This window comes from Rousettus aegyptiacus, unplaced genomic scaffold (assembly GCF_014176215.1).
Source record: "Rousettus aegyptiacus isolate mRouAeg1 unplaced genomic scaffold, mRouAeg1.p scaffold_m13_p_8, whole genome shotgun sequence".
Lineage (NCBI taxonomy): Eukaryota > Metazoa > Chordata > Mammalia > Chiroptera > Pteropodidae > Rousettus > Rousettus aegyptiacus.
Window position 1 is genome coordinate 76,941,339 of NW_023416311.1, and position 24,978 is coordinate 76,966,316.

A 24,978-nucleotide genomic window follows, 5' to 3' on the forward strand; every position below is an offset into this window, starting at 1 on the left:
ATGGAGCTTTGCTCACTTGCCTGCTGCTCACCTCCTGCAGTGCAGCCGGGTTCCTAACAGGCCACAGACCTGTACCGGTCCATGACCCGGGGACTGGGGACCCCTGTTTTATAACAAAGATAGGAAGTAGAAAATTAAAAGAGGGGTATGATTTTCTACTTGTTTATTTTTTTTAATTAATTAATTTATTTAGTTTTAGAGTGAGGAAGGCAATAGTCAGAAAGCAGCAATGAGGGGCAAGAAGGATCTTCCATGCTTCCAGCCCCACTGGAAACAGAAACCATTTGACAAGAGTTCTAGGAAACTACCAGTCTCCAGGCAGAGCTAGGTTTCCCTTAAAATTTCGAGCGATGTTTCCTCAAGATTGACTATTGGCGTTCTAAATGGTACGAGTGTTTATAATTCAGGACTATTCCATGCATTGAGGGGCTTTTGGCATTTCCATTCTCTGCTTATTATGTATGAATAGCATGCTCTAAACACGATGACAATCAAATACACCTCCATGCATTTCAAAACATTCTTAAGCAAATAGTACCCAAGAATGACGACGTTTTCTAATTTTGAGCAAGAAGTAAAGAGAATGTCTGAAGTTTACAAATGTAAACACTGTGTGCCAAACACTGTTTCCACTAAGAGATACAAAATAAAAGATATCACAGTTCACGATTAAAAGCAGTAGGAGATGAGATGCAGAACATAATTAAATCTGACTTCAATAAAGTTTATTTTGTTTTAAAAAATTGGATTTGGAATAGAGATGGGAAAGGTATCTGGATAAAGGTAGGGATGTTAATAAGCTAGTAGACTAAGAGGGCCTCAGAAGTAAATATTACCATACAGTCTGTATTTTATCTATGAATGGATGGCCGTCCGTTGAGTGTCAGACATAAATTTAACTTCACTCCCTCCTGAAAACTCTACTAAAATTAGAGTAAAAGGATTTAATAGGAAAGAGGACATAATTTTAAAAGGACAAAGAAAATAAGAGATGAATATAGGGAACTACAAAAAAATTCAGGAGGTAACTGACTTATCAGAACAGCGAAAGCTGAAATCTAAGGTTGCAATGGAGAAAGCTGAGGAGCAACTCGATTTCAGATCATGTATCTTCTCCTTACCTCCCACCACCAGAAAACACAGACATTATTAGCAGAACCATACACCTTTGGAAAGGAGGTAAAGGAAAAACTAAAAACAAGACTGGTTGAATGTCTATTTAAGAAACAGATTGCCAAATAATCCCAAATCTGCATATCTAGGCAATGGACCTTCTCCCATCCCAGAAGACAGTGTATTTTCTTTAAAGGGTATTTTAGATCAGTAGTGACCAGTAGTGCCCAGTACAATTAATTAAAATAAAACTACATCAAGGCACACAACTGTAAAGTTTCGGGACGCTAGCAATAAGAAAAAGAAGCTACAAGCTTGGGGAAAAGAGCGAGGAGGGGAAATCAACAAGGCCTTGGAAGAGATTTCTTTGAGAAAATTAAAGTAATAAAATACCCGATGGGTCGATATGTCTGAATATATTGAGCACAGACAACTGGCAGGGAATTTACGGCATGTAAAAAATTACACCAAAGAAAATTACTAACTCCAAAGATTATAAAAGTTTGTGCAGAAAAGAAATAATCACATATTTAGGTCATTATGATTTTTAAAATTTAAGTTCATTTGAAGGCATCATTCAATAGAAACCAGCCATCCCTATGCATTTTTCTTAATACGATCCAGAATATTTCAGGGTTAAAATAAAGTCTTTGTATTCGAAAAGGTTAGGAATCATAGCTATGGAAGATAAAACTGTTTCTGAAAAATTATGTTAGGAAAATGCCACTATCAGATTTGGAAGCAGGGGTTGTGGAACGAACTCAAGATAAATTTTAGGAAGTAGAGCTGATAAAAAATAGAAAACAAATTGAATAGGTGGTGAAGAAGTCTAGGATTACTCTTAGTTGGGCAATGGGTACAAATTATGGTGCTGTTAATAACAATGAAGTTTGGTTGTAGACATGTTAAACTTGAGATGTCTGCTGGAAATCCATATGGAAGGATTCTACGTTTTTACACACATTACTCTATACAGCTCACTTTCCAAGGAAGATAGTGCAGATGTGACTTAAACACCATAGAATTCAAATTACGACTATTTCAACAGTGAAGAAGTTTCTTCCATAATGACCCAAATCCTACCAGACATTTTGCTCAGCAGCACAGTTTTCCCTTCTAAATAAAAATTTGAAAAATGCATCTATGATTCAGCAGTAATAAACAAAACTGTATATTTTAAGTGAAATGCGTGTATACTCACATTGACAAACAGCTCCAAGAAGGAAGTAACACTAAAGACAACTAAAGTAATAATAGGTAGTTAAAAGGTGATTTACAAAGGTTAACGGAATTTAAATCATAACTTATTCTTCTTGGAGGGGGGGATCCTTATGTTCTCATGGTACATTTTATGTGTTTTAATTCATGTAATTTGGTTTTGTTTTGATGCTCAAACTATCCCATCATTAGGCAGTGGAAGCCTCCTTCAAGTTAATTCCTGCATCCTTTTAACAGAATCCCACCTTCTCTTCCTTGTAGCACAAGAGAACTCCCCCAGATTATTTTGTGTATCCCTTGCCTGAGCTCTGGAGTCACCCAGCAGGACACAATATTTACAGAGTACAGTCTAGGATCTGGGATGCTTGCTGCCACTAGACTGACACTGCTTCTCGGTCTTTGCTAGACAGCATTAGGAAATTTCTCTTCTTAAAAAGCATATGCAATAAATTCACCAAATCAAATTTAAGGTTATATTTTATATAACTTCTTTGATTTCCATCTTTCTTCTCTTATACTGTAAGATGCCAGATTCTTATAACCTCATTCGCTTCTAATTACTACACATAAAAATGCCCACATATATACATATATGGGTTTCAAAATAACGATACCAATATTAATAATACTGATAACACTACTGAATGCAATTTATAATTTCCTTGTGTTTATTTTTATCCTTTATATCCCACCAGAGATATACATGTAAAATACTGTGTATTAAAATTACTTGAAATATTATGATTTTATTTAACCAATATAACAATAATTAGATTTAAATGTTTCAGCTTGTTTTTTTACTTTCAGGAACTGCTTTTCCTTTATTTTAAATCATATAGAACATTGACATTGCTCCAAAAGCAAAAGTACAAAACTGATATAAATCCTGAAATAACCAGCTTCCATTATTTTGATTTATTTTTCCATTGCTATCTTATGTTGCACCCTTTAAATATAAAAAACTCTAGACGCTGTTCTTGCTTACAGTCTCAAAATGATGCTAAAACTATATGTAGAGATTGTTTTCATCCCTTTTTAAAGTTACATAGTACTCCCCTGTGTGGCTGAAAAATCATCCAACCGTGCTACTATTTTTTATCAGCATTCTGCTATTACAAACTGAACTTCTACGCTTTAGTTTTAATCCGTCCCTTTTCTGAATCTTCCTGGAACAGACTCTGTTTTGAAAATCCCTGTCAAAAATGCAGGCTTTTAGTTGGTGCCATGCACCTAAGACAGTTTTATTGATTTAGGCTTACACCGCATTACTAAGTGATTAAGAGCATAGATTCTGAAGTCAGAATACCTACATTATATCACGTTCCAATACTTACTAGCTGTATGACCCTGAACAAGGTATTTATGGCTTTGAGATTTGATATCTTATCTGTAAAAACTGGGAAAAGAATAATACTGTCGTCACAGCTTTATGTGAGGATTACGTGAACTCTATGTTACTTGCTTAGAAATGTGCAGCATATAGTAAATGCTAGTATTAGCTATTATTATTATTATAGAATAAATTATACTTCAAAAATATCTGTACCATCTTAAGTGAATCTTATCACAGAGAATGAAAGCAACCTGGCTCATTACTGCTTGATAACATCATGATAAAAAAAAAGAATATTTCTAAACTCAAAGTTGAAAGTATACATTAAACAAATTTCAAATTAAAAAATTTTAACAATTTAAATGAGTATTTTTAGAATATAATTGTATTCATCTAGATAACTTGTTCTGAGTCACAGAATATAATAAAGCCTATTTTTGCTCTTAACCATTTGTTCCTAAAGCAGGCATACTTGTCTCTCCAATTTTCATAACATTGTAATTTTCTGCTTCAAAGCACAAAGAAGTTACTTCCATATACTGTCAGAAATTAGTATAACAGTGACATTTAGTCAAAAGTATATTAAAAATGTTATATAGCATACTATATTAAGAAACAGTATCTGAGAGGTATTAAAAATGAAAATAATGAGCTAATATTAAAAACTATTATATAGTTTAGCTTTATATAGCTTTACTGGAACTCTGAGAACAAGAAAACGCCAAAAATTTTTAGAGTTCCCCAAGCTTTCAAGTACAAGCATAAAAGCACTAATGACCTAAAATATTCCTTTACATAAAAAACACAAATTTATTCATAATAATTATATTCCTACTATTTAACATCTATTTAATAAATAATAAAATGCAGCTTTGAGATTTCGAATCAAATATACAGGTTTGACTATACAATATTTACATAAAAATACAGTCTTAAACACTTGCCAAATTTTATTTCAAGTATTTGTATCCTATTAATGATCTCCTATTAACATGTTCACAGAAAAAATGATTTAATCTGTAACATGTTAAATGTTACAAATATTTTAATATGTATTTGGATAACTGATTTGTGCTGAGTCATTTAATCAAAAAATATTAGGTACAACTGAGGAACAAATAATGACATTACTCTGTTTTATTTCAAAAGAAAAAGTAAATCAAGTTCTTTTTCTTAGTAAAATTATAAGAGTAATGTACATTATGTAAATTTGGAATTTTTCATAATAAAAATTTTTTAAAGATTGTGTTATTCTTAAAAACAAGAAATAATTAAGTACAAATTAATTTTAAAAAGCCAGTTGAGATATATAGTTCTTTATAAAGAGTAAACCTCTATCTTTGTGGAAATTTCCAACTTAGTTTTAAAAACTTAATGTACTCTTTATTTTACATAAACATTTATTTAGAAGAAATGGTGAAAGGAATAGGTAATTTGGTTTGTTTTGTTTTCCTTACAACCAAATAAATTATTGACCTACAGGTACAGTAGCCTGCTTTACCCCAAAGGAATATGATATAATTAGGTAAGAATATAATTATATTATAGAATTAAAATAGCCAACACTTATATTAGCTGATTACATATGAGGCATTGTTATAAGTACTTCGTACATATAAACTCATGCAATCCTCACCTCGACCTAGGTAGTAAAGTTTTCATCTCCATTTTACAGATCGAAATTGAGGAACAGAAATTAACTTGCTCACCTCAACAGAGCTGTGAAGTAGCAAATCCAATATTCTAACCATGGAAACTTTGCTTCAGTCCACAGTGTTACCTGCTTTGCTATATATACTGCCTCTATCTTGCAGGAATATAATTTTTTTTAAAAAAAAATATTAAGAAGTAAATATTCCCCTTAGGATATATCCTAAAACTCAGCTCATTTTTCAAATGAATTTCATAATGCCCATAATGTATGACTCAAAACAAGCTGTCTTTCAACAATTATTGTGCTAATAATTTTACTAAGAAAAGCAAAAGAAAATAAAACACTTCAGACAAATTTTTTCTGGGAGTTGTTTAAATATAAAAAACTTCTTTCCTTAATCACTTAGAATATACAGACTATAATTTAACAAAGGATTCAAATAATGCATAGTTACATATTATTAAAACTCACATAGTATGACTCGTTATATAATAAATGAATTTAAGCCCAGAATATACTGAAGAACTGAATAAGTAGCAGAGCTGGGTATGCAAACCAAGCATAGGTCAAGAAGAGAGTAACATTCCAAATGCACTGTTAGTATGTTTCAGCAGGCACTTCTACTGGATATAGTGATAATCATTGTACAATCCATAACACAAGAATTATGCATTCCCTGGCTTCTGAATCACTTACATTGCATATATTCAGAAAAAAGAGAACACAATTTACTAAACTTTGGATTGGAGAAAAGTTTAGTCTCGTAGAGGAGAAAGATAAAACAACATACACAGAAAAATCTATAAACTTATTATAATGACATGACAATTTTCTCTCAAATTTTTCCCAGGTTCCAAATCAGTTTTTCCTCAAATAGTAATAATTAAGTCCAAAGCGTTAATCCCTTTTATCTTAACTACGTCCAGAAAAGAAATTATCATCAACCAAAAGATGAAGCTCTAAGATTGTGTTAGACATATGGAAGTTCCTCAGTATAATTATATATTGCCACTACATCAATTTGGCAAAGGCGTAAATGCAATAAAGATTCACAAAAACAATTATGTTACAAATGTTACAATATTTAACAAAAATTACAGTGTTACTTGTAAGTTTTGGAGCTAGAATAATTTGAAATTAGTATGAGTGAGGATTGATAGACATTTGGTAGGAGGCCAGGCCTGAAGTACAAGGGTCTCAACAAGTCCCAGACACAGATTCTCTTTACTACCACTTCAAAGTGCACATGCTGCCCTTTTCCTGCCTTGAGCTATAACACCAGAGCTGTAGAACTTGAGCTGTAACACTTGGACTGCTTCCCATGAGCAAAGGTTCTCCCTTCACCATGCCCCAGGCTGGGGACTCCTGGTGGCACTGAATTAATGGCAGAGAACTTAGGTTGATACCACTATTTATGTAACACTAAATACAGACTGGTTATTTACTTGCCTCCCCAACATCAACAGAATAAATCACTTTACAGCAAAAACTGTGGTTTCCTGTCACCTATGCCTAATAAAAGAAAGTATTGAATACCAGCACCAGGGGTTGGCAAAACTACCATGGGCCAAATCCAGCCAACTGCAGAATTTTGTAAACGGAGCATTACTGGAATACAGCAACACTCATTCATTTACACATGTCTATGATTGCTTTCAATCTACAACAGCAGATATAAATAGTTGAGACAACTACTGTATGGCTCACAAAGCCTACTACATAGTCCTTTATAGAAAAATTTTGCTGACTCCCTGACCTATATGGTAAATGACTGAATAACCAGCGCTGATACAAATACAACCAATTTGTAAGTCAAATTAACAAGTATTCTAACAAAATATCTGGAGCTTTATATGTGCATATGTGTGTATAATAAATGTCTGAAGAACAGAACATAAAATATTATAATGTTTGAATAAGTTCAAACTGATTATTAGTCTTATTAGATGTACAGTAGCTATCCACCATATTGGTTAATAAGAAAACAAACTTTACCATCTGAATAAACTTTTACCAACTTAGTCCCCCAAATATGCTAAGGACTGCTGTTACACTATTGTAGTTAAACATTTCTTATAATGAACATTTTTAAGCAAAATCTTTTCATATCATTGGGAGGAAAGCAAAGTTTTTAGGATCTAAAGCAATGCAATGCCATGTTTTTCATGCAATAAATGTTATTTTGTTATGATAGTAACACTTCACCTAGGCAGCTCTCACATTTCACTTAGAACATAGCTAAGAAACTAGAAACAAAAAAGGAATACTTTTAACAGCTACATTCTCCCAAAGTCCATACATAAAGTGTATATATGGTTATATATATATATATATATATATATATATATATATATATATCTACACACACACACACATACATACACACACACAAAAATGCACAAGTAAATATAAATTTTAATATATACTTATATTTAATGTAAATGTACATTTGATTGATACTATTTATATCCTTAAAATACAGATACAATAAAGACAATGTACAACTCAGAGCCTGTTAGTTTTACACACAATTATATACAATAAGTAAAGATAACATATCTTTAATTTATAAAGATAAAACGCAAAAAAACTCAGAGCTTATTTGGTTGGTTTTTCTTTGTTTTTTAATTGAGGTATAATTGGCATATAACATTATAGTTTCAGGTGTACGAAATTTGATATTCATTCTGAATTATACACAATACATACAAACTTGGTATTCTGACTTTGACAGCCAACCAAAATTAAAAATAGCAAGTTATAGTAAGAAAATTTTATTTCAAAAGCGGGCTAACAAACTTGAGGAGTAAGAAGTATCAAATGTAACCAGCCTTGAGATAACTTATAAAAGTTTTTAAAGCCTTGCTACACAAAACGATTTCTTAGGATGAGGGGATCTTCCTAGAAACATGGAAGCTACACTTTAACAACATCTTCAGGTGATCTGTATGAACACTCAAATTTGAGACCTCTGATCCAGAGGTATGAGACCAACTGAACATTGCTAAAAGAAAATACTCTGTCTAGAATTACTCTTGCAATCATCTAAATCCAATTTCTAATTTCACAAAATAGAAATGGAAAATTTACAGCAATAATCATTTAAAAAATGACAATACCTTAAGCACTTGAACTTGACCTTCTGTAGTAATTTCCTTTAGCAGCTCACAAAAAGACTGACACAGACCTACTGCATATGTCTGAAATTCAATCAAAAGTCAAAATATACCCATGAGTAAATCTGCAATATCAAAAGCCACATAAAATTCAATTTGGGACTCATTATAATCTATTTGAGAATTATATACTAAAGTTTCAATTAGAACTCTTTAGGAAGTTTAGGAAATAAAAATATAGCTTATTGTTATGTTGATTTTTATAGAAGTGAGGATTTATTCATGCAGCATATTTTCTGTGTTAAAAACCATAATTCATGGAACTGCATCACATCTGTCGTTCAGTGAGCAATACTTATAAAGCTTCCCTCCCACTTAAAGTAATATAAATTAATCATTTAAATTTTGAAAAGGCACCTCCTGATTTCAAATGAGAAATAATCATATAAGCTTTACAATGCAAAAACTGCAACAACATACCTGTAAAAATTCTGTTGATGACAAAAAGATATACCCATTGATGATCTTAAAGCAGGTTCTGAGATTTTCTGAACTTAATTCTGCCAAAATAATAATTAAAAAAAAAAAAGACGAACTAATTCATTGTTCAAAATCCAGTTAAATAAAGTGATTTATTTAAAACTAAGTTAACAACCTTTCTTTACAAATCTTTTCTGAGGGCTATTCAGAATACTAGTGTATAGATATCTAAAAACTAGCACTGATCTATAACTTAAGGCTTTCTTATAAACCTCCCACTAGTTAAAACAATTAAGAATATTAAGCTCCTTTTTCTTTCAGAAAAGAACATAACCATCTGACCCAATCTTTTGAATCAAACTATATCTCTAGTGCTAGCATGGCAAACAACATGCAATTGAACCATTTTACCATCGTATTTTGACATCTGCTTAAATGGGTTCACTAAATAAGCATTTACTGAGTATCTACTGTGCTGGCACTGAATATGCTACAGTAGTTATGAAAAGAGTCCCTATTATACTCCAAAAATTTATATTGTTTAGATATTCTCAGTCCTGGGCTTTGTTCTGCAAATCGCTCCCCTAAAAAACCTACACATAAAAAGTGTTCTTAAAAAGTAATTACCAGAATAACATAGGAAGAAGATATTGTTTTTAGCCATTCCTTTTCAAGTGTAAAGTGGAAAACTATTTTATTAAAATTGAATACAGTGTTATTTTACATGTCTTATTACATGTAATACAATAGAATAGAAATTACATGTATATAATTACACAGGTAAAAAACATGACCCCAAAATATCTGTTTCTAAAACCTGCCATTCTTTGTTGTTAATATCAAAAAAAAAAAAAAAAATTAATTCACTTACAATAAGAGAATTAAAAAAAAAAATTTTTTTTCTGGCAAAATACTGACCTGACCTTGACCCTGGTTTATCCAACTCATATTCTAGCAGAGTAAGAAGACATCCTATTCATATGAAAATTTCTCAAAAACTTCACAAGGAAATAACAGTCCTACCTCAAGCTCAAAATGTATTTTAAAATATTAGTTCCTAAACTTTAGGATTTAAAACTTTAGGATTTAACAGATTAATTTAAAATGAGGATGTAGAGAGGATAAGGTCTGACCAACTTGTTACCATGCTAATAAAAGACACACACATACACAAAGGCTGTCATCTAAATATTTTCACAACAAAAAGTAAACAAAATCTCAGAATAAAGGGGTAGGCCTTTAAATTGTATAAGGTCATCCTTACAAAAAATTCACACTGTCCTTTTTCTCCTCTAGGAGATAAAGTCCTGTAAAGTCGACTTGTGCACATTTTGTTTAGCAGAGCAACATTAAAAGCAGACTGGAAACCCCTGTGATAAGTAAGGCAGAAGGGTCTATATTTAAGTGAGAACACAGAATTCCAGCCAATGGTAGGCAATATAATTTCTAAATCATCGTCTTCTAAACTTTTATTAAAATCTATGAAGAAAACAATATTCAAGACAAATTGATTGCAAAAATCATAGTGCCCATTTCTTCATACAGGTATTTTAAAAAATATTCCTGGATCCATCTATACAAGCAAATACTCAAGTGAGTGACCCACTTCCTGTTGCTTTCCATTCCTCCATGATGCCACGGATAGCTTTTACTATAATTTTCTAGAGCATGTGATCATCAACAAATATTAAATACTGATATTAAATATATCCTTAAAATTACTAAATTTATCTTTTGAGGTATATTGAACATTGTCCATTATATTCATGAGTTTCCTAGTGAGGAAAAATTATTGTCTGGTCATAGCATCAGAACCATGCAATAGATAGATATACATTATCTTCAGATCCTGTGAATTATTAAAGTCAAATTATCTAAACCAGGGGCAATTTTCCCCTCCAGGGGACATCTGGCAATGTCTGAAAACTTTGGTTATTAAAATTGGTATCTAGTAGGTTGAGGTTAAGGATACTTAATAATAAGCTTCCTACAATGCACTGGATAGCTCCACACAGCCAAAAATTACCTAGCTGAAAATGTCAACAGTGTCCTAGTCAACCCCTCATTTAAGTGAACAAGTTTTTTTTTCACAGACTAAGAGAGAGCTCTGAGACAAATCTGTGGCCCATTGAAGTATCTAATTATTCTGTGTGCATATAAGATTTATATCCATTAGTCTAATTATAATTTATACAATGGTCCTTTGCTTTTCTCCCTTTCTTTGCTCCTATTTTTAATTTGTACTTTCAAGTGTTATATTTTATTTATTCTTTTCAGTTTCTGTAAAGGGAGCAAAGAGAAAAAAATTACTAAATTATACTACAGAAATTCAACAGAAATCTATTTTTGTTAACCACACTATTAACGTTTACATTCAGAAATGCAACTGTAAGTTTCTCTATTTCAAATTTTGATAAAATATGAAGGCTAAAATATGTAAGAGTACCATTAAGACAGGTGTGAAAAAGTCACTTCCAAATTAGATGGGAAGTTAACAGCAAAAAATTTTTATTGGTCAAGGAAAATTAGTTTGGCATTTTCAACACAGAGACAAAAGCCAGTCAGATGTTTATCTTTTCAGTAATGAGATACTAAGTAAATTAACACTCAAAAATAGATTTAAAGGTTTTAAAACCAAGTCCTTAGAACTAAATTATTAGAATTACTTTTAGTTACAGCCCATGGTTGTACTTACATTTAGGAAAAAAGAAAACAAATTTTAGCCTTGCATATATAGTCACACTTAACATATCCTAAAAACCATGAACTTAGACATCTTCAGTGTTCAATACTGTTGGCTTTATGTATTTTAAATGAAAATGAGACTCTTTTAGTAGCTTTATTTCTACTTTAAAAAGGTAATAGTTATCATATTCATTAAATAAATTTTTAAAAATCACTGATCTAATAAGAAAAAATGTTTAAACTGATAAGAAAAATGAGTATTAATTTTGATCTATAGTCTTAAAAGATTAAAATATTCTGATTATATATCAAAATAAATTTTAAAGTTCATGTGACAATGTATATGAAAAAAGCTACATATCAAACAATATAAATTAGTTGTACAATACTAAAAAAAACAATAAGAGTAATGTAAAGGTAAATTAAACATGCAGATATAACTAAACAGTTTGTTCATTTTATTGTAGTAAATACACATACTGCGATGCATAAAACAAATTATACATAATCTTTTTTGTTTTGAAAAGGAAATGTAATTTGATAGCATCCATATCATCTATAGTCACAAAAACTATAGAGAAGTTTTTAAATCTTTGAAAATTTAAAAAGTTTAAATCAAATATCAATGATCACATGATGAAATTTCACTAGTTCTTGATTCAGTTAAGTAACCCACAGAGCTAGTGGTTGGTACTTTTTCTTTTAAAATAGCAGTAATGTTAATAGTACTAATAGAAGTAATGACATATTTGCAAAGCCCTTAAGAAGTGCTTGCTATGTACCAGGTGTTGTTCTGAACACAAAAAATCTTCACTGATTCATGAGTACTGTGCATCAACTACAAAGCTTCCTACAGTAAAACTGTGCTAGAGTGGCACTGTATATGGTCTCCAAGTGATTTTCGCCAAAATACAGAAAATGAAACGGCATTTCCTATTCTCTTTCTCTATGATGTCTTAAAACTTTTCCTAGCAATAGTGACTGGTATATCATCACTGGCTTCATCTTTGGGAATTTTTCCATAATTTTATGGGAATTCTTGATGATAAACAGCAGATGGCTCCTTATTAGAAAATATATAATATTTTTGCATTATTTGAGATCTCATCTATTCTAAAGAATGGGGTAAAAGAACAGAAACTCAACAGAAAATGTGAGGGACTAATTAAATTATCTAGGTCATGATTATCTAGCAAATGAGATTTTTTTAACCAGTTATAATTTTTAGTCCATTTCTGTTGATATTGTAAGGGTGCACCTACTTCTCTAGTGTATCACTATATCTCAGTAATATTTTTGCCTCTAATAAAGCTGCTTACAAAAATAAATTCTTAGGAAAAAGCAATCTTCAGATATTGCCAAAGTAAGTATTCCCTCTTCCTAGCACTTTCCTACATAAATACCCCCTCCTGACCACATTAAACTACTTGGTATACCCAAAGTTCTAATGAAGGATTTAAAGATGTTTCATGAATGAGCCTTGAAGAATGGGGATTCTGAATGGTAAACACTTAAATATTATTTACACTTTACAAACAAACTTTTTTTTTTTAATGGCAGTACTGTTCAGACTGAAAAAGAATCAAAGGGCCAGTAAATAGCACTGCATGCAATCCTTAAACACTCCATCAGTTTACATGTGAATCTGTACTGGTAAAGATCCCTCACAAAACAACTCTATAAACAAAACATTTTTTAAATTTAAGACATTACATACTTGTGAATGGTAGCTGATAAGTAACAGAGAAGTATTATCTATTTTAATTATCATCAGAATACATGCTTATGTTGGCAAAAAAGAATCTAATTAGATCTCAATGAAGGTGGCTTAAAGGGACTAAGAGCCTACACCTAGCACAGTGTCCATTTCTCTGGTTTCGTGTACCAAAAATGTTGCTTCAAAAACATTAAGCTTCATGATTTCACAGCTCATATATAAATAACACTTCAACAAAGAATAATATGATTTTCTAATATTTAATAATCTTCATTCTATGTGGTTCACATTGTGGTTCCCTAGCTAAATCAGAGATTTGTACAGAGCTCATTTGTGAAAAACTTTTAGCACAAAATCACTTTGAAAAAGATGAATAAAACCAAGATAAAGAGAAGCAATTTTACAATATAGTCTTTTAGACGTCACATAAAACTGCTATCAAACAGAAATTTTATCGAAGTTCAAACTTAATTGGTAGTTTCCTAAGAACATTTTTTATTTAGTAATTAGTAAATTTAGCGTTTGCTCTTTAATAAGCAGAAATGATTCTTAAAAGTTGTATAGAAAAAATCTAGAAACAAAACACTATCCAACTTATTTGTCAATATCAGGGAACATTTGTAAAAATATAAGGTATAATTTAAAGTCACTCATAATTCCCAAAATTATGGTTGCATTCAAAAACAGTAGTGAGTTCATGCTTTAATACGTACCAAGAAGTGGTGACATATTCTGAAATATACGAAGCAACTCTGGTGTAACACATGGGCTGTTTTCCAAAGTCACTAACCTGGGGGGAAAGGAGGAGGGAGAGTAAATCACTTTCCATAATCATTAAAGCTATTAACAATACAACTTAAATGTAAAAAAACTGTTGTATCTAAAGAAAGAAAAATAGACAATGCAGAGTTATAAAATCACCTTTCTAAAAAACAAAAAACCAAAAACCAAATTCATTAAAATAAAACACCTATCTACAAATCATATATTTCTATATGCATAGCGAAAATAGTAAGGAAAGTAACTATATACTAAAACATGCATAATAAAAGGATGATAAAGCAAAAGTATGATTATTTTAAATTGGTCAAGAAGAGATAAAAATTATTTCGTTGTTTTTATTTTTTTTGACGTAATGTATAAAAAGTAAATATATATGGGTGTGTTTTATCACAGAACTGCACACAGTTGGTTGACCTCCTCAACAACCCCCACCATAAAGAAGTTAAAGAAAAAATATGATTGTCACAGTAGCTGTAAGAAGTAGAGGATGTGAGAATTCTATTCAAAATCTAACATTCACTATAAAAACTCTTAATTATAAATAGAAAGGTACTTCCTCTACCTGATAAGAGAGTATTTACCAAATACTCTTAGAAAACACACTTAATGATGATATGCAGAAACTATTCTCTAGAAAAACAGAAACATGTCTCAAAAAATAATCCTCTATTATTACTTTTTCTACCTTCATATTTATTGAATATATATGTGGAGGGCATCAAATAGAATAAGCCAAGTAAATTTAAAAAAAAGATACAAGTAGGAGAGGAAAAAGTTAAAGTCTTTATTCACAGAACACATGACTGACAAAAAAAGAGAGGCAGAAAGAATTCATACACAAATTACTCTAAATTACTAAGACACTTCAGCAAGGTTACTAAACATATCAATAAATATATTGTGATTGCCCTCTTCTCACCAGAAGCAGGAGACACAAATCGGCATTTTATAAAAATGATGAGATGCAAAAACACAAAATACAGCATTCAAAAAATACTGGCAACACAGTACACTGTAAAGTATCTGTTGTTTACCCTTGTAAACCACTGTCCATCATCATGAGAGAACAACATACTACTATCACCCAGAAAAAGATCAAAATTCGAAATTCGAAATATGGCTCCTACTGAATGTGTATCCTTTCTGCATCATCATAAAGTTGAAATATCATAAGTTGGACCACTGTAAGTCAAAGACCATCTGTACAAAAACCACCTGAATTTCTATATATTGAAACACATACTTAAGATTTAAACAGATGATGTTAGTAGAATCATAGATACAAAAATGAAACATCATGAAGATGTCAATTCTCTCTAAATTGTTATATAAAATCAATAAAACTTCAATTCATTATCCCTTCAGGGCTCTTCCTCAAAATTAGGTAAGCTGATTCTAAAACTTTATGGAAGGCAAATGACCAAGAACAAACAAAAAAAAACTTCATGCAAATAAAAAAACTATGGGAAATAGGGGAATATACTTGCTTTATCAGATGATTTACTATAAAACCCGTATAATTAATATTGTAAACAGAATAAAGAGCGTAAGAAATAGACCTTTTTGCATAGGACAGAAGAGGCTCCAAAGGTCAGTAAGGAAAGGTGAACTGTAAGATTACTGGACCTCTACCTCATACAAAATTAAAAAATTAATTCCAGGACTTATATGAGAAAGGTAAGACAACTTTACAAGATGTCAGAAGAACATTTTTATGACTTTCAGTTAGAGAAAGGTCAAATAAAAAGACAAATATGACTACATATAAATTAATAATTACTGTGTATCAAAAGAGGCCTCAAAAAAAAGCTAAAACATAAGTCACATACTGGGAGATTATTTACTATATATATATGACATATGAATAGTATCCAAAGGAATCTCCAAAAGGACAGAACACATAAACAAGCATTTCACAGAAGACACAAAATTGGCAATAAACTTAAGTGTAAAAAACATAAAAATATATCCAACATGACTAGTAAGCAAGAAAATGTAAATTTTAACCAAAAAAATGTACAATTTACGCCTGCCCTCCCGCCGCCCCGCCAGATTAAAAGATACACAGGATTGTCAGGTTGGTATAATCAATTCGAAAATAAACACACATATGTATAGATCTATGACCATGCAATTCCATTTCTAGGCAGAATGTATACAGTGTATAAGGTCTTATACATTTGTACCAGAAGTCATGTACAAGCATGTTCAGAGGCACATTATTTGAATATCAAACAAAACGCCACAGAGTAAGTGAATTCTCCTATATTCACAGCATTAAACATCAATATGGATAAATCTCAAGACAAGGAGCCAAAATGGCAAGTTAACACACATAAAATACAATTTATATAAAGTTAAATGTATTGTTTAGAGATAAATGTACTAATTTTAAAAATATTAAAACACAAGAAAGAAAACCAAGAAATGAAAACTAAAATATTGGTACAGTGGGTTATCCCTGGCATGGAAGCAGACAGCATCTTTAACACTATCATTACTATTTATGTGACTATATTACAAAAACAAAGCCTATGGTAAGTCATTAAAATTCACATTAAGTTTAAAAATTTGTACAAGTGACATGTTGTGTTTATAATGTAACAAATCTGGATGTGAATCATACACTTTAATAACAACAAAAAATAATGTTGGCACAGAGTCATTTAAAAAATTGTAATGCTATCCCTGAAATAAAAAATAAATTATATATATTAAGAATTAAGGAAAATAGACAGTTATACTCCAAGACAAATTCAAAACTTTAAATGTTTTAGCTCTTAAGAAGAACAAAGGCAATAAACTAACCAATTGTCTGACAGTTTTAAGAAAAACTGAAGCAGAAATAATGAAAGGAGACAGGTAGAATTCATAAATCTAACATGTAGTTTTTATATTAATAAAAAAACTCTAATAAATTACTTTAAAAAGAGATAAGAATAACAAGTAAAGCAAATGTACATAATTTTTATTAGTATCTTAAAGGACTAAGTGCTAAAATTAAGACATCGAAAATCAAAACCAAAATAAATGTGTAAACTAACAACCAAGAAATAATGTGAAAACGTTACCAAAACTGTGATCAACTTCCCAGCTCTGCCATTAGTCTAGCTCGTTTTCTTTATTCATGAATATTCAAATGATCCAAAAAATAGTTACCATATTATTGAGAACATCCCAGTATGAAGAAAATAATTTTTAAAAATTGATAAATTAGTAAAATATAACCTTGATATAAAATCAGACAGTATCACAAAATGATCCAACTCATAATTAGAGGAAAATAATTAGATAAAATATTAGAAAACAGTTATGCAGTACATTAAAGTATAATTCATCCTATCAAGTAATATTCATCTCAGGAAGTCAAAAGTTTTCTAAAGAGAGTTTTTTTTTGTTTAAAGTAGAACAATATAATCTCCCAAGTAGATGACAAAAACAATCAAATTAGTTTTTTTAAATGATGAAGAACATATTACATTTAATGGTACATAGCTGATGTTGGCTGTTTACCAGTATTCATTACCCCATTCTATTAAAAAAAAAAAAAAAAGTTCATACAAGGTCTTTTTTCAAATTCTGTGTAAAAAAATATTTTAGACCATCATATGCTTGTATAGAAAACTAAAAGTTACTGAGCTAAATCCTAGAACGTAGGTTAAATGACACAGAAAAACAAGCCTAAAGCAAGTAGAAAAAGATAAACGTAAGAGCAGACATTAATAAATAGGAAACAAACATGCAACAAAGAGAAGTCAAGCCAAAGGTTGGTTTTTGAGAAGACTAATAAAATTGACAAATCTCTAGCAAGATATATCAAGGGTGGAGGAAAGGATCCATTAAAAAAAAAAACAACCATAATGAGTCGAAGAGTTTCATTTTATACATGTGACCACAAACATCAACTGGTACAAGTTATCCCTAATAGGCTGAAATTTCCCTTCTCCAAGATAACTGGTTTATACCTTTGTTCCCCACAAACCTTTAATATCTTTATGTACTCCGACTCTAGCCCATAACACTCAGTTGATAACTATGCTTCATATTTTCTTGAGAAAATAGAAGCTATGAGATGGAACACCTTTGTACCTCATTCCACTACAATACAGAAATCTATCTTCCTGCCTCCAGTTAAAATAGATGAAGTATTCCTGCTACTTAAACAAACAAACAAACAAATACAACAAAACTAAAACAAAAAAATTCCAATCCCTTCTTGCCTCCTTCAATTAATCTCTCTAGAGTCTCTTCCATCCCTCTAGACTGCCAGATTTCTACACTCCTTTTCACAGTGAAAGTTCTCAAACAAGTTGCTGATACTCACAATCTGTATATGCTTAACTCCAATTCACGCTTCGATCTACTCCAATTCAACTTCTGCCCTTAATACGCCACAGAAACCCCTCCTAACATCTTCATGTGGCCAAATTCACCTCCCTGCACTGCTCTTAGTAGAACAATCAGCAATATCTGACATAGCTGACCACTTCCTCTTTTAGGAAAAAGTCTCCTCTCTTGGCTTAGTTTTTCTCCTGTATCAGTAGACAGCTCTTCTCTGTCATCTTTGATGACTCTTCATGTGATCTCTAAATAGTTTAAGCTTTTCAGGATTCTACCCTTAGTAGAACGTTCTCTATCTGCCCTTCTCTTTCTAAGCAATCTCACTCATTCTCAGGCTTTAAATATCACATACAAACTGCTAACCACTTTACAAACATTATCTCATGTTTGCGAAGTAGGAATTATTTTTCCTCTTTTTACAGATAAGGAAATTAAAACTCATAGATGATGATTACAAACCTAATACAGTGGTATAATTGGGATTAGCACTTAGGTCTAATTTCAAATGGGTTCTAACCACTAACAAAAATATATGAAGACATGTGTACCCTGATTTTTTAAAGAATCTTAGATATTAATAAATGGTAAATTTAAAAAAAAAAAATCATAATGACTTAATTTTGTTTACAAATAACTAAAGGCTAGGAAAAAAAATTCACATTAACAGAACAATGAATGTACTTTTATTACCACCTGTTCATGTAATACTTAAAAAATTTATATACTTTTAATAAACACATTAATATACTGTTTGTAATACTGATAAATATCTGAGTCTGACTCTTTACTATAACTTTTAAAATTTTTCTTCTAGTTAACATCATATAGTATCTATATGTTTATAGGAAAGTATTTATGTGCCACAGATTAATGTTTTAATTTGTTATCTAGAGTAGGGGTTGGCACACTAAAGCTCATGGGCCAAAGCCAACCCATACCTTAGTTCTACAAATGATGTTTTATTGGAGCTCAGCCATGTCTATTTGTTTACATATTGTCTATGACAGCTTTGGAGCTAAACAGTAGCACTGAATAGTTGAGACAGAAAGTGCACAGCCTGGGAAGCCTAAAATATTTATCTTCTGCTCCTTTACAGAATATAATTGCCAACCTCTTATCTAGACTAATTCATCCTATACAAATAAAAATATATGAATATAAAAGTTACCAACACATGCTAATTTATAACCAGACTACGCAGAAGTCATTTAACTTCAAATATAAAAGTATGAGAAATGCAAATTGCAAATAAATATCTACCTAGTTATGTTTTAAAACTGCACACCTAGCATTCTGATACAGATCATTAATTTATAATATGCACCAAAGACAATTGCTACAAGTCAAAAAACTGTTCATTCCTAGATAAAACTAAGGGAAAACTATGGAAGGAAGGGAAGGAGAAAGGGAAGAAGAGAAGGTAAAAAGGAGAAAGAGAGAGAGGTCCCAAATACTGGTTAATTTCTGTAATTTGCTTTTTTAATTCCAATATCAGTTCACATATTGGAATTTTTAAATGTTTCCTGTATTATAAACTACATTTTAAATAGAGATTGGCCCTGCAGAAAACTATTGCCATCAATTAGATAAATAAAGCAAAATGATTTTCTAGCAGTTTTTTTGTGGGATTTTTTTTGTTTGTTTTGTTTTTTATCTTGACACTACACACTTATTTAGTAAAATAATAAGTCAAGACTAAATAGCACTAACATTTGGGGCTGAGGTATAATCTCAGTACTTACTGGGTAGGATAATAAGAGGTTGAAAATAACAATTCCCCCAAGATCTCACTTAACACATTAAATGTTTTGAAAATTTATCAAGATCCCAATTTTACATTCTAAATTCCAAAAGATAAAATGCAGCTGAATTCTTACAGAAACTTCCCCTTTGACTACTGTAAGCCTACACTGAGTCACAGCTACTAAAAAAAAGATGGAATGATTATGTTACCCAGTTCGGGAAAATTGATTTTATGTTTTTGTTTTTAATTGTTGAGTTTTTAAGCCCTGTTACATGATCTTTGCTTTAATGGCATGAGAGTAGGGAAGGCCAGAAAAAAAAATAAGATCCATAATATCAAGTTTTTCCTCTTACCATAATTCTAAACCATCTTCCAGAAGATAAACATGTGGAGGCTGGGAAACATCTGTACTCAGTTGAATAACTGGGAGCAGGAAAGGGTACAGGTTCTTGCTGTCTGCTCCTAATCCCTATGGGAAGTATAAATAAAACTTAACATAAGACACTCTAAGGTCCCACCCCCAACACCAAAAAAATCATCTGTCATATTAAAAAAAAGAAGCCCTAAAACCAATTTATAAAAAATCAATCAATCAAATCTTAAAAGAATGGTCCGAATTATAAGCACTCCTAAAACAAAATTAGTTCTGTTTATAATTACAAAGCAAGTAGCGAAAAAAAGGTACTATCCAATTGCACAATGGTAGTAAAACCATATATACCAAAGCTACACGCACCTGTTCATTTTGAGATTGCACATATAAATATTTATTTTCCCATCTCTGACTACTGAAGAGGGGTTAACACTGAAATGTTAAACTCTATAAATTATCTCACCCAAATTTAACTGATCAAAAATAAACCCAACCTAAAAGTTCATCATTTAAGATAATTAAATTATGATACATTCATATTCTAGAATACTGAGTACCCATGAAAAAAAATTAGGCACAGAATAAAAACAATCTTAAAAATAATTATGAATTGGATTTAAAAAGCGCAGAAATGTGTATAACAATTCTACACGCCAAGGAATTTTTTTAAAGTTATATTTCTGTATATACAGATATATGCATAAAAATATTTCTTGTGAGAAAAACAAAATATTGTTAACACTACGTAAATATGGGAAGGGGAAAAGGATGTTGGAAGAGAATAAAAGGAGGTTTTTTTTACTTTTTGTAAGCTTTTTAAAAATATGTACATTATTTTTTAATGAAGAAATTTTGTTAGTATTTTTAATGAACCAAGAACACAAAAAAAGAGGGAGAAGAGGGCATTTAATCTAAAATTCTACTTTGCCTAATTACTATCATAAGGTTTACTCAGTGTGTCACACTAAACATAAACACTCTGAAAGAAAACAAAAAGGATAAAAAGTCCATTTCTAATTCATAATAATCTCTATAATCTGATTAACACAAAAAGGAAATCAAATAAACCAAACACCTTACTTAGAAAATAATTCAAATGTCAATAGAGTTTATAGTAGATTACAATACAACAAAATATATATGTATTCCCCTTTTGAAGAAATATATGCATACTAAATTCAATCTTTATCAGTAAGGTATAAATACTACGGTGGAAATACATAAAGTTTATCCTTAAATAGGTGAAGCATAGGTTCTGGCTCTTTCTAGAACTAAAAATAAGGTGAAAGATCTTATTAAAAATTTTTCCAAAGAAGAGAATTATAAAACTGTCATAATTAATAAAGTAGTACGTTAAAATTTCACTCTCCATAGCTTGATCTTTAACAAAACAAAAAAAGAAAAACATTAAGAAAAACTAGTCAAGTTCATATTGATTATCGAGTAGACTTAAAATTTCCCAGAAAATTACAATCTATCTACTTAGTACATATCCCAATGAGCACAATATGCTAACATTAACTAACATAAGCAACTGCTAAACATATAAGACTCTCATCTAAGTCAAAGCCTGAGAGATTCACCTTTGTTATCTAATGGCCTAAAGAATGGGTCCAATCCCAGATATGCAGTTTTAAGTAAATGTGAATATTCATTTGGCCCAGTCATGACTACAAAACATTGTCTACTACATAACGAAAGCTCAAAAATAAATTCGTCAGTTATTTAAAAAATTACCAGAAATGCTTAAAGTGGGGAAATCACATTGTACTACAGTTACCTAAGACGTAAAGGGAAACTAGGTGAATGGTACAAGGGAATCTCTCTATGCTATCTTTGCCACTGCTGTGAATTTTCTTTTTTTCAGTTAAAGAAAAAAAAATAACACTGGCATTTTTCAGAGGATTGTCTTTCACTCTAACGTACAGCAGGTCCTGGAATAATAATGTAGTTTCGTAATAACATTGATAAAATGCCATAGAAATGTAACTTTTACTTATATCAATTAGTCTATAGTAAAATTGGTTTGTTATACATCATTTCACTTAAAATTAGACATTAAGGATTTCACTATACATGCTAATAATGTCCAAATCTATTATCTCTAACTCAAATCTCTGAACACTCTGAATGACTATAGGATATCATCACTCAGAAGGCATCTCAAACTCAAGTCTACCACTAAAAATTGGTTCCTCTTTCTGCATTTCCTAACTCAAGTGACATGAACCAGGTGGTAACCATTCTAGCAGACTCAGAGAACCAAATCTCAAAGCCAGCAGTGAAAAAAGGACAAGAAATAACCTGATTTACATTACAGAAACTCCAAAAGACTCAGGAACTGAGAGCAACTGGGTATTTTGGGAAAAAGGCAAAGTTGAAAGGAAGATATTAAAAAATAAGAGGACCTCTAGAAGGTATTTAAAAAGTAGATCTCATCCATATGCACAAACAACTGGACTTTCCCTGAACCGGCATAAAATTGGCCATTTATTTTCTGGTCTTAAGACAGGGATATATCAGGTAATCAAGAACATGGGACACTATACGAAACAGGGAGATGTAACATGTAAGAGGCATGAGACTGAAGAATCTTTCACTGAGGGAAGAGCCAAGAACATAAACTATTCCCCTACAAAACTACCCGGCTATATCATCCTTAAGGAAAAGTCCATAATCAGCAAGTTTCCCATACATACACAACCCTTCCAATTTTTTAGTTCCCACTCTTAAATTTATACAGACAATATAAGTTCTTGAAGTTGGGTAATGGTTACCTAAAAATCCATTATCCTGTTCTTCCTTCTTTTATGTATTTTTCACACACACACGCACACACACACAAGCAGACAACCAAGGATCAACGGATATGATTATAATATCTACTATAAAAAAAACAGAGAACAAAACAAACAGATAACAGCATCTTGAAGGAAACTGAGACCACATAGTGAAAAAGCTTGGAAAATGTGTCATTATAGCATTTATAGAATAAAAGAAAACATTGCATTCATGAAACAAAACAGAAATGATGTAAAATTATTCAACAAAACGTGAAAGAACTCGTAGACATGAAAAACATTATAAAGAAAAACTCAACAGAAAAATTGAAAAATAAAGCGGAGGAACTTCAGAAAGTAGAAAAAGGAGAAAGAGAAGAAAAAGCAGGCAAAAACAATAAAATACAGGACTTCGTCATTCATCTATTATCTAAGTAAAAAGAAGTTCAGAAAGAGACAAAAGAAAAAGGGGGACAGGAAATAATCAATAAAGTACAATAATATACTCTAGAACCCAAGAACATGAGCTTCCTTTTGATATGTCAAGAACAATGGGATAAAAATACACCCACCTCACCATGAAATTGAATACAAAAACAAAGTGAAAATCATACAAGTTGTCAAAAAAGAAAGGCGTAATGATGCATTCGAGAATCAGGAATTAAAATAAAATAGCTCTTAAAAGCAATTCTAAAAGCTGGAAGACAAAGGAAAAATGCCTCTAAAACTTTGAGGGGAAAAAAGCTAGAACTTTATACTTAACTACACTACTACAAAATAAAAACATTTTCAAACATGTAAGAATCTCAAAAAAAAACTTTATGTCCTGTGTACCTTTTACAGAATGCCACTGGTATTCACGGGCTCCATTTGAGAGAGGAGGTAAACAAGGAAGAAGACCAGTAAAGAAAATAAGCATAGAAGAAACCTTTTGATGGCTGTGAAAAGGGATCCAGTTCTAATAGCTGTGCATGAACATAGAGTAAAACCAGTCTAGACTAAAACATATAAGAATCTTTCAGATTTAAAGATTATGAAAGCAACAAAATACCTCATATGTCTCAACATACTGAGGAAACGTTTAGATAATAGATGAAGAGTATGAGTTTAGCTACCTAAATGTCGTAGGCAAAACTCTAAGATGACCAACACCCATTCATAACCCCAGTGTTCACAAACTATTACCCAGTTATGCAATCAAATGCTAATCTAGACACTACCACGAGGAATTTTACAGATGTGATTAACATCCCAAATCAAGTGACCTTAAGATAGGAAAATCATCCAGGTAGGCCTAACCTAACCATATGAACCCTTTAAAAGAGAGTTTTCTCTAACCAGTTGCATAAGAAGTAGTCAGAAATTCAAAACCTTATGAGATTTGACATGCAACAATTGCTCAAGGATTGTGGCTGGATTCTAGGGACTGAGAAAGGCCTCAGCTGACAGCCAGAAAGGAATCTGGCACTTCAGCCCTACAGATCAAGAAATTGAATTCTGCCAACAATGTGAGTGTGAAAACAGATTCTTCCCCAAAGCCTTCATGGGAGAACCTAGCCCGGCAGACACCCCAATTTTAGCCTGTCAGACACTATCGAAGAGTGTAGACATGGTGTGCTAGACCTCTAACCTACAAAACTA

At 31.3% G+C, this 24,978-nt stretch overlaps 1 protein-coding gene across 5 annotated transcripts in view; it reads right to left on the bottom strand.

Annotated features, from left to right (window-relative positions):
* Window positions 1-24,978, bottom strand: part of IPO11 (importin 11) — a 161,588-nt gene that overhangs the window by 62,504 nt on the left and 74,106 nt on the right. For all 5 annotated transcript variants that reach the window (XM_036225230.1, XM_036225234.1, XM_036225231.1 and 2 more), the window contains exons 21-24: window positions 20,538-20,653; window positions 14,030-14,106; window positions 8,915-8,994; window positions 8,438-8,518 (exon numbers count right to left, since the gene is read on the bottom strand). In XM_036225230.1, the coding sequence (XP_036081123.1) occupies window positions 8,438-8,518; window positions 8,915-8,994; window positions 14,030-14,106; window positions 20,538-20,653 (354 nt within the window). The remainder of the gene's footprint in view (window positions 1-8,437; window positions 8,519-8,914; window positions 8,995-14,029; window positions 14,107-20,537; window positions 20,654-24,978) is intronic.